This window comes from Sturnus vulgaris, chromosome 5, assembly GCF_052056855.1.
Source record: "Sturnus vulgaris isolate bStuVul1 chromosome 5, bStuVul1.hap1, whole genome shotgun sequence".
In the NCBI taxonomy this organism is placed as follows: Eukaryota; Metazoa; Chordata; class Aves; order Passeriformes; family Sturnidae; genus Sturnus; species Sturnus vulgaris.
The window spans coordinates 7,757,802-7,769,152 of NC_142247.1; the positions used below are offsets into that span (position 1 = coordinate 7,757,802).

Below are 11,351 nucleotides of genomic sequence, written 5' to 3' on the forward strand. Positions count from 1 at the left end.
TTTGGCCTGGAGCGACACATGGCTTTAGGGCAAAGGTATGGCACACATGAGGTGTTAATTAAATCTGAATATTCCTCTGGCTCTCATTTTGCAATGTTCTGAGTACCCCAGAAAGCCCAGAAAGAAGGGTAACCCTTCTGTGGAAAGAACCAGCCAGGGCAGATTGCTGTGGGACAACATGCTCATGAAGAAATTGTCAAGGGGCAGAACTGTTTGACAAGGTCAGAATTGTTTTACAAGGCCAGAGTGATGCCAGGAGTAGCAGAGAGGGTCAAAGTGTGGCTTTCAGCACGGCCTTTCCAGTGCCAAGCTCCTGCTTCTGTCCCTGGCTTGCACCAGATGTTGCAAAAGAGAGCGCAAGAAGTCCTGAAGGTGACAGCCACAGAATCAGCTGCCAACAGGGAAAGTTTCCTCCAGATCCTATTACTCAGATGTTGGCTTCAACCCCGAAGCATTAATTTTTATATCCCCTGTAAGCACTGTCTGTGTTTGTTTGCTCTGTGTCCCCACCACAGTAACTCTGAATCTTCTGGGTGTCCCAAACAAGGACAAAGACTCTCACTGCCATTTTTCTGTTTAAACAGAGAAGCTCCTTAGGTGAAGGCTAGAAAGAAAAAATAAAATGCGATCCCAGACATTATGCCTGTCCTGGAAGTATTTTATAATTCCTTTTATAAGCTTAGAAAACAGTTTTACTCTTCTGGTAGGCTGCAAAGAGCCAAAGCATATTAAATACACAGAAAAAGCGATGTCAAGTAATGCAGTTCTAGTTACACCATGTTGCAGAGGATGGGAATGGTAGGGGCACAAATAAGTGTGAAGGGATGATGTTGATACTTTATTAAATCTAGTTTACTAAATTATTATCAATGAGATGGATGGTTACCTGCTAACATGAACTGTCAGCACTATTTGGTATAAATCTCACCATCATTCTTGATTTGTTAGTCTGAGTTACAAACGAAAGCTTCAAATTTAAAATAAAGCCCCTTTCTGATAAAGTTGCCAGGGAGAATAAATAATTAAACATATTGAGCTGTGGTGCTGCCAGCTGATCCCCTCTCAGTAGGCATAGCTGGGTTTTAAAGGAAATGCAGTGATATTGCAAAGCCGAGTCTGAAATCTGTCCTTTCAGAGAGGAAAGCAGCTCCCAGGCCCAAGGCCTGCTCTCCACACTGGCTGCCTGTCCCTGACCTGTTCCAGGACTGCAAACCTTGCTCAGGAAAGGGCCTTTGCCCTGGAGGATTTTCTGCACAGAGCAGGAGCACAGCACATATGAACATGACATTCATGGCACAAACCTCTGCCTTGTTTATCTGTTCAGCATCCTGGCATATGGCTGAGGTGTCTTAGTGTCACTTCAAAATACCAATATCTCTGCAGTAGTGTTCCAAGAAACTGAGTGTATTACATGTGAAGCAGAGACAGCCATGAAGATTAAATAAAATTTAGAAGGAGAAAATGGTTCTGGGGGAAAAAAAAAAAAAAAAAAAAAAAAAAAGAAAAAAAAAAAAAGTTTATTTGAAATACTGAGAGAATAGTGAGGTAATACAGGTAATGTAAAATTATTATTCAAAAGGACCATGGGAAAGGCTGGGATACAGGAAGGACCAAGAGTATAGAAGAATGAATGAAGAATACAAAGAGACAAAGAGGAAAGGAATAGGGAAAAATCAGAGATGGAAGAAATATTTGTTAGGGGTTAGGATTTTTCCTTTTGTTTCTTTCTCTCATGGAATTTTGTCCCATCTGTGGCTAAGAGACAATAACGACCAGTACTTAAGAGAGGCAAAAAAGGTGGGTGAAGTGTGCAGCTGGCTACTGTCTTACCTGGGAGGATTTCTCTTTGGAAGGACGCAGATACAATGAGATTTTGGCTGGGTGGTTTGGGGCTGGGCTGGGCTGGGCTCCTCCTGTTCTCTCGCTCTCGGCATCGGAGGAGGCACAGCCGGTCTGCAGTCACTGCCCCGAGGATTTGCTGCCACTATGGAGTTTTTGGCCTTCCTTGTGTCTCCTACTATGGGTGAACCTTTGCTCATAAGAACAGCTGTTGGACTGGGACCCTATTAACACCCAGTCTGACTGCAAGGGACCCTCACCATCTATTTGGGTGCCTCAGGGGAAAAACCCAGCACCCTGACCCTCACTCCCTTCCTGGTTACATGCCGCAGCTGCTGTGGGAGGAGCCCGGCTGCCCAGCCCCGCTGCTTTTTTTGCTACACTCTAACCCACACTCCCTGCCTGCCAGGACACCCCTGCTACAGCTGCAGAGTTTCTGACACATTTCCTTTGCTACTCTGGTGCCTGCTCATCCCTGCTGTCCCAGCCGCTGCTCCGCCGTTCCTGCTGCGCCCTCTCTGCCTGAGGGAGGCTTGGCCGAGCTCCCGCCACAGCGCCCCCTGCAGGCGCGGAGGACTCATCACCCCTGCCCGGCCGGCAGCCAGCAGCGCCCCTGCTGGCTGTGCCCGGAACTGCACCGGGGGAAAGGGAGAGGCTGGGACTGGGTTTGTGCTTCTGGTTGTGTTGCTCCCATTGCTGTTGTTTGTTTGTTTGCCTTGCTGTACATACTAGTAAAGAATTATTCCTTTCCCCATGTCTTTGCCTGAAAGCCCCTTAATTTCAAAGTTGTAATAATTCAGAGGGAAGGGGGTCATATTTTTTCCATTCCAAGGGAGGTTCCTGCCTTCCTTGGCAGACACCTGTCTTTCAAACCAAGACATTATTGTAACTTTTTTATTATTATTATTTTGTATAAAACCTGCTTTTGCACAGCATCTGACTTAACCATGTATCCAACAGACAGCCTCAGAGAAATTCACAGTCCTGGAAATGGAGGACAGAGACAAATTGTATGTGCTTCACTCCGACTCTTCTTGGAAGCTGTAGCTGATCATTGTTTGCACACACAACGGGTAGATTAATTTCTCCAGATGTTCACCATCCATCCTTCCAGAACATTAACGGGCAAGCCAGGGAATGAATGCTTTCAGCAGAAACTTTGGTTTCCTCTGCTGCTTCAGCTGAAGTATTTTGTCAGTTTTTGTTCTGGAGAACACCTGTTCCAAATGCAGGGAGTCCACAACTCCAAGCAATGCCCCTCTGTGCCACCATCCAACACCTCATGAAGCCTGAAACCATCCATCCAACAACTGCTGATGAGCTACTTCCAAAGAGAATGAAAATCCAGCATTGCTTTTGACTATTTCACCTTACAGGAAAAAGCAAACTTTAAATGGTTGAGTGGCTTGGAGGGTCAGAACAAGGATAGTACTTCTCTCAAGCCACGGACATAAGACAATTTCTGCAAGAGATTTGAATGGGAACTTATCCATAGTTATGCTTTTTCACACAGGAAAAAATTCCATGTATCAATTTAGGCTACCAAATGTGACAGAATCAGTTGTCTTATGTATTCCTGTAGAAAAACTTGTGATGACATTTTTGGGAAGGCTCCAGGTAACAAATGCCCATTTTAATTTGAAGAGGAAAGCTTCTTCACACCAATTCTCAGTGTTAGGTTATATAATGAACACAGGTGAGGCATTGTTATAAAACAGGAATTCAGCAGCAGCACCCAAGTCCCCCTGAAAAGCATTCAGATAGTTTTGAAAATACTATCTCTAATATTATTGGCAGGCTTCCCTCTCATTCCCATTCATGAGTTCCTACTGGCAAAAAATAACCTTCTTCTAGAGGAAGCAGACTTAATCCTATGAAAAGTAAGTGAAGCAAGTACACATGTTTCCTTCCATGTATGAATCTATCAGAGAAAACAAAACAAAACAGGATTTGGTCTTCCATCATGAAAAGAATGTTAAAGAGGCACCTGCTTTTTCCAGCGTGAATAATTTCAGTGAAACAGATGCCCAGGTGGGCAGCCAGGAGGACTGGGATTTCTCAGCTAGGGCTACAGCTCGTCTAAGATGTGTGTTGTCCTGCAGCCAAGTATCACCCTGAGAAGAGGAACAGCACTCCATCGTTTCACTGGTTTTCCTGCCTGGAGTGACACCAGCTTTCCTGTAGGATGGACAGGTCACTCACCTGACCTGAATTTTCTCTCCAAATGCCCTTGCCAAAAACCAACAAAAAAGAAAAATCCTGGGAAACCAAAGGTGAAATGGTGGCTCTTCTCCAGTGAAATCCTTGAGGAATTTAGTTACTCGCTTTAAGAGGACAAGGAATTCACACAAAAAGATCAATATCCAAATGCCATGCACAAAATCCATGGGAGCTGTTGAATACAGAAGTTTTGTGAAGCACTCACTTGCATAGAACAGCCCCACATTTTGTGACAGCCAGCAGAAGATAAGAAAGAGATGCTTGATAGGAAAAATATGATTAAAAATCAGCATGCCATTAAAACAAGTATAAATACACATTATATTACATGAGTGAAGTGTGTTTTCTTTAGTGTACGTGCCATTTTTATTAATCATACACTAAGTGCTAAGGTGTTTTCTAATGCCATTAGGTGGTGCTTTCAGTAAGTAATGGAATAAATAGTTCTTGCACGGTTCTTTTCTTCAGTGTGTTCTTGTTTTTTTAAAGTAAAAGGAAATTGAAGCAAAACACCACAGGTGCCTCCTTTTTCTGAAGCCCAGTGCCCTGGCACAAAGCTGTGCATCACGTTTCTGAGGCACTCTGGCTCCCCTCGGGCGTGATAAACTGCACTTTGGGCACAATGAGCGAGGAGTTGGTTCTCCGCATGGAGTTGCTCCTCCGAATGGAGTTGTTTCTCCTCATGGAGTTGCGCTTCCTCAGGGAGTTTTGATGGGACAGCTCGCTCTTCTGCAGGGTCTGGATGAGGATGGAGGGCTTCTCATCGAGCTCCCGGGCGCTGCAGCGCGGTGCAGCCACTTTGACGGTGTTGCCGAACTTGGAGTAGTCGACAGCGTACACACCCTCCTCCTCGGTGACGATGGGCACAAAGCGGTGACCCCACAGGATCTCCTCTGCCACATAGGACGTTCTCGCCTGTGTTGTGATGCCGGTGGTTTCTACAACCCCTTCCAGTATCACGATGAGCTCCAGGTCCTGGAGCGCCAGGTCAGAAGCAGAGATATCATAAAGAGGGCTCCGCTTGTCTATGACATGACAAATGATCAAGGGAGCCACCAGGAAAATGTTGTTGCTTTCAATGGGGTTATCCACGGGGATATCCACTTGGTGAATGGGTATGACTTCTCCTTCAGGGGTCGTGGTCTTCCTCACGACCTGGATTCTCACAGAGGCGCTGATGATCATGCTCTTCCTCAGGTCCCCCACCCGGAACATGAAGCAGAGCTTGCCGTTGCGGACGGCGATGACCGCCTGCCGGCTGAAGATCAGCGTCTCAGCCCGCCGGTGAGCCTGTGCTGTCTTCATGAATATGCAGCCCAGCATGACAGCATTGATGATCAGCCCCACAATGTTCTGCAGGATCAGGACCGTGATGGCCAGGGGACACTCCTCAGTCATCATCCTGCCCCCAAAGCCAATGGTCACCTGGACTTCAATGGAGAAGAGGAACGCGGAGGTGAAAGACCTGTAGGGGAAGATTGCACCCAGTTAACTCTCAGGACATGGAGCATAGACTGAGAAGCTGTTAACAAATACTTCCAGAAACAAGCTTAAGGACTTGTTTGTATGGCTCTAGTACACATAAGCCTTCTGTTAACACCAGCCAAAGCATTGCATGCTTGGTGGCTGATATTTGTGTGGCTGGTATAATGTCTAATAGTGGCAGGGAAGACCTCGGTGCCTGAGCTCCTCAAAGACCATCTGGGTGACCCTGAGTAGTTCAGGGAATCTCTGTCCAGGAGCACAGGCTGCCCACTGGTTTATTGAACAGGTCTGGAACTGCTGGGCTTTACACCCTCTCCATGCCATTAAGCCCTTAGTGGAGAGAGGTGGTTTTGGTAAGCATGGGCAATCAGCTGGCACACAGATAATTCCACCAGCCTGTGCAGGAAAAGGAAACAGGGAAAACTACAGCACTTCACTCATACTACCTGAATCGTGACCCAGAATTTCTTGACTGGGGAAAAGGGGCTTTCCCAGATTTGTGATGCTTCCCAAACCCTTGCTCACCTTGTGACTGAGTAGGATGAGGCTACAGAGAGAGGCCAGTGGCCCCCATGATATCCCTCTGCACATCCTGGCATCAGGATTGTGCTGTGACCCAGGGCTTGGGTTCAGCTCACTGCCAGGGCAAGACCAGGTAGAAAATTTCAGCACAGAAGTGGGATATAGAAGTGTGGATTAAGTTAAATGCACTAGAATGCTATGGTGCTGGACGTCACAAAATGTTGTCCACAAACTTCCCAAAATACATTATTTATAAAAGCCACAAAGTCATATCCTCTGTATAACTTCCTTTTACATTTATTTAACTTCCTTTTACATTTATTTATGCCTTTATTCCTTCCAGATACATCCTTCCAGTACAATCTAATAAATCTGAAGCATCCCAATGCTTACAGGGCTATACCAGTGGAAAATAGATCCTGTCCATGAAGATGGGTCTAAATCATTCAGTGGCTTTGCTTTGCTTTTCAATTAATCTGCTTTTAATTTTTTTTTTCTTTTCTAGCCATAATTTCACTGGGGTATGGAGGACACATTTAAATAGCATAGGCTATATCAAGGATAATTCTCTGTGCAATGAGAAAGTCCATCTTTCAGAAAACCAACCAGTCTCTGCACAGGTATCTTTGAAATAACTTTCTTTTTTTGCCTTTTCTATTTTTCTTAGTCATTAATAAATTCCTTTGTATTGAGGGATTTTATATATATATATGTATATTATTTTGTATTTCACTCTGAAGAAATCAGGGACAAAGGAGTTAATTAATATAATCCACAGAATTTCTTATAATCATGAATATTCAGTTACATGCAGAATGAAGTTTCTGGATTCAATTTCAGTCAGTTTAATTCAGCTTAAAACTCTATTCAGTAAGTAGTCTGACTTGCCTTAGTAATACACTTTCTTTGTTTAAAAAAGAAAAAAGCAATCCACCTTTTTAACAGTGAAGTAAGTGAAAGAGCAAGTTTGGAAAGCATTTTAACCATGTGAAATGGGAGACAGAAAGTGCAAATCACACCATTCCCAGGTCCTTCCCCTCAGAGCTGTGTAGCAGCTTTCCTTTTTGGATAATGTTTGCTTTCTGTGGCAAAGAGATGTGAGGCTTAGAAATTTCTGCAGTACTTTGTAGAATGAAGCGCAAGCTGTGCAAGCTCTAGGCACTGGTTAAAATTTCCAAATCCAGGTCTTCCCATAAATGTGTAATGGCACCTACCCAAAAAAGCGCTCCTGAAATATCTGTGGGCCTAAACCTCAGGGGAGTAGGTTAAAAATTATTTGTCATGATTTTGGCATTGCAATACTAAATTTATTTTACACCCCAAAACTTGCCATTCTTTAAGATGTCAGCAATCACATCGTTACTTCATGACCTTGACCAAAGTGGTAGCCAGATTTCCCTAGGAAAGGAAAAGATTTCCCATGGCTTGGACCCATTGGCTTCCCATGGGTGCTGGATCAGCTGTGCCTGGACACCCCACAAGGGAGGGGTGTGTGTGTTCTTTGGCATGGACTAAACCTGAAATGTTATTGATCCATTCACTGTGCTTCCTAGCAGACATCCTGGGAGAGCCACAGGCAGCTATGGGAGGGAACAGGGGCAGAGTCCTGGCTGTAGATGTGACTGGCCCCAGTGGCATGAAGCCCTTGGTCCCCAGCTCAGGATCTTCAGGGTGACACAGCAGCCACGCTGAGGGAGCCACCAGCCACTCACAGGGATGTTCCCTCAGCTGACCCTGGAGGGCTGGAAGGCTGTAGGGCTGTAGCTGTTCACTGATTCTGGTTGGACAGATCCCACAAATCCCAGAAATGCCGGGGGTAATGCTCCTGCGGGTGCAAGCTGGGTCATGACATCTCATTTCAGAGGAAACTGCTTGTGGCCAGACATCAGAAAAGAAATAAGACAGCAACCCCTGCTCCAATTCCCCCCAACCTAGTGAAGTATAGCTTGGAAATATCCCCTCTTCTTTTAACTTGGGAAATCCCCATTTAGAGAAAAAAGTGTCAAAACAAAGGGAGAATTAAATCTCTGCTACCTCATGAGCCAGATACGAAGTCCCTTCAGACTTGGTGAGGTACCTCAAGACTTTGTGGGAGAAAGGAGAAAAGGGAAATGGATTTGCTGATGTCTCAGAGCACCCTGAAGCCCCCAGACCCTCGCAGCATTTCAATGTGTAAAGGCAGGTGATCTGGGGCAGCCTGGTGGTACAGAACCAGGACTTACTACCTAAAAACCTAGTGCTAAAAAAGCAGATTTAATTGATGAGATCCTGAAGTGATCTTATGGCTTACCCCACCTGCAATTCAGTCTTTTCTTCCATTTATGTTTGTGTCAGCTTATCAGTGCCCTGACAATTGTCATGGCTTTGGTGACAAAGAGTAAAATAGTTCAACAGGTGACATTTAATCCAGTCATCCCTTAAGCTTTCACTCTCTGACACAAATGCACAGTGTGGAAAGTGTTCCTCTGTCCAACTGCTGGCCTATGGCTTCACCAAGGTATTTCAAAGCCTCGCATATTTAACACTCTCATGAGAGTCATCTTGAAGCACACTTAGTTTTGTCCTAAGGGACACATTTCCTGGCACCTCTGACTGGTGCCCTGCCTGACACCCAGAGCTGGTTCCCTGCCTCTGGGGCACTGCTCTGGAGGGAGCACCTCTGGCCGACGTGGCGCTGGGGATGCTCCCGCTGCCGTAGACAACGTTACAATACATATAACACATACCCACTCTTGCAGCAGGCTCTTATCTCGACAGGCAATCGAGTTACCCACAGAGTGTGGAGACACATGAAAAGCAGCAGGTCTCCCTCTCTTTCAGATCCTGTAAGGAATCAAAGACATCTACAGTACAGTATTTTCCAAGCCCGGGAGGCTTGCTGAGTTTACGCAATCTAGAGGAAAACACTGCCCTTTTCAACTGTCTCAACCAAACCCAACAGTTCATGTAAACCAAAACCTGCACTTCAGACAACACCAGGACAGCAGGCAGCTCTGTCCCCCCCCTTCCTTCATCCCACCAAACTCTACTTTACCTGACACATGTCACGCACGGCGTCCACTTTGTGCTGTTCGAAGGATTTTCTGTGCTCGGGTCCATGTCGCCGTGGGCGAAGGCCACCAGCCACCACATCATGGCAAAGAGCAGCCAGCTGCACAGGAAGGACATGGTAAAGATAACCAGCGTGTGACGCCACTTCAGGTCCACCAGGGTGGTGAAGATGTCTTGCAGGAATCGCCCCTGCTCGCGGATGTTCTTGTGGGCCAGGTTGCAGGCGCCGTTCTTGGCGATGAAGCGGGCTTTGCGCGGGCGGTCGCGGATGCGCGGCTTGCGCAGGTTCTCGGCAGCGATCCGTGCCAGCACATACTCTTCAGGGATGATACTCTTGCGAGCCAACATCTTCCTGCCACCATAGTCCACTCAGCGAGATGCGAAATGGGAGGGTGGTTCCTCTAGCAAGTCTCTGCAGGGCTCACTTTTCACCCTGCAAAATAGAGAGAACCTGGTCAGAGCTGTCACCTGTGCAAGAAGACCCGATTAGATGGCCCCTGCCAAACCCCACTACATTAAATGCTGGTTCTAACAGTGCCCTCCCTCTCTCAGACCATAATTTTTACATGAGCAGTCGGTATCAGCTCGGAGCAGAAATGAAAGATGCTATTTGGAGACTCTTTGCAGGAAGGGAGGCTGCACAGCAGTCTCACAAAGTCGGTATAAAGTACCGTGACAGACACCAGCTGGGTTCCTCAGGCTGTTTCTCCGGGAGACAGCAGTGCTCAGATGGGGACCGGAATACGAAGCACTAAGTTACTCGCATCCTTCAGGATCTGGAGAATCAGACGTCTGTGTTGTGAGCCGAAGTTAATCTGCGGAGACAGCGTGGAGACTCCCTCCTTACGGCTGCAGCCCCACAGCGCATCCAGCAGCCCGCCGGGAGCCCCTGCCCCGTTCCCCGAGAGCATCACAAGGAGCTGAGCTGGAGGTGCGGCAGGCAGGGAACAAGACTCCTCGGAGCAGGCGGTCTCATTTTCCCTCGCAGCTCTCCTTCCCTTCCGGGATCAAGCGGGGAGACTCTCCCTTTATTCCCAAACTTTGTCCCCAAACGGGTGACAGAACAAACCCATGGAAAGCCTGGCTCCCCGGCGGCTGGCCCGTCCCACCGGGGGAGGGCAGGGCTGCCTAACCCCCCGGCGCCTCACAAGGTCCCCCCAGCCCCCGGCCCCGCCGCCACTCACCGCAGAACGGGGCGGGACGAGGCCGAGCCGGGCGGAGCGGGGCGGGCGGAGCGGGGCGGCGGCTCGGGGGGATGCGCGGAGGGGCCGGGGCGGGGCCGGGACTGGGGATGCGGGGGTCGGGCTCGGGATGCGGGGCTCGGGTTCCGGGTGCGGGGTCGAGGCGGAGCTCGGGCTCGGGATGCGGAGCCGGGGCAGTAAGCCGCGGTCGAGATGCGGAGCACGGGCGCACACGCTCCGTGCACAGTGGGTTGAGGGGGTTTTAGGCAGGTTCCAGCCCATTTAACAGCGGAGCAAGGTGCCAACACTGCTGGTCTGTGCCATTTCGCTAGTTACACAAAGCTGCCCGCCTGCCTGCTTCCCCTGGCAAGCTAAGAGTGTGTGCCTTCCTAACTTTATCTTCTCTCGAATCTGGCTGAGACAGAGGAAGCGAGGCTTGTGCGTAAGTGTTTGGGGGACCAAAGCCAGAATCTCATGACCTTTGCAGCTTTGGACAAATTTAATTACCTGTCTCTGCAAGAAAAGAAGGAGAGACATTTCACGGGTCGCAGCTCTTGCTGAGCAGCATCAGGCCCGTTGTAATGTTCAGTGGGCAATGGGCACTGGCAGATGGGGATTTGTATTTGGGATGGGTGTAGTAGGAATTATCTACAATGAAAACCTCTCCCCCACCTCCCCAGTGAAATCCCTGAAGTTCTTTCTCTTTCCCACTGGTTGAGGTTAACAATTTTGGCTCTTGTGTTTAATGGAAACTTGCATTCTTGGAAATTGCAGCTTTTTTGTTGGTTTATTATTTTTTTTTTTTGGTCCTGAAGTCTTAGGGTTTGTAATGGGAAGAATAAACAGTACATCAGCTTCATGAAAATATCTAAATTTAGATTTTTATGAAGCAAAGTGCAGAGATTGTGTCAAATTAACTCCTTTGTATCCAAGGAGTGTGAGAAAGTGTGTGTGTGTGTGTGTGTGTGTGTGTGTGTGTACGGTAGGGAGGTTCCAAACTTTTCTGTGTGTCACTCAAGTGAATCACCTGTGGAGTATAAAATTCCTATAGAA

General features: G+C 47.5%; 1 protein-coding gene across 1 annotated transcript; it reads right to left on the minus strand.

The window, feature by feature from the left end:
• Positions 1-2,719: 2,719 nt before the first annotated feature.
• KCNJ8 (potassium inwardly rectifying channel subfamily J member 8) lies at positions 2,720-10,251 on the minus strand. Its single transcript, XM_014881489.2, has 3 exons — positions 9,789-10,251; positions 9,101-9,550; positions 2,720-5,524 (listed from the first exon to the last, which is right to left on the minus strand). The coding sequence occupies exons 2-3, from the start codon at positions 9,463-9,465 to the stop codon at positions 4,624-4,626; spliced, it is 1,266 nt and encodes a 421-aa protein (XP_014736975.1). The 5' UTR covers positions 9,466-9,550; positions 9,789-10,251; the 3' UTR covers positions 2,720-4,623.
• Positions 10,252-11,351: the final 1,100 nt, after the last annotated feature.

Excerpts from the sequence above, each read along its gene's own strand:
- KCNJ8 (XM_014881489.2), bottom strand. The coding sequence starts at position 9,465 with ATGTTGGCTCGCAAGAGTATCATCCCTGAAGAGTATGTGCTGGCACGG. Across the intron at positions 5,525-9,100 it reads CCGTGCGTGACATGTGTCAG|GTCTTTCACCTCCGCGTTCC; the intron begins GTAAAGTAGAGT and ends CTTCCCCTACAG.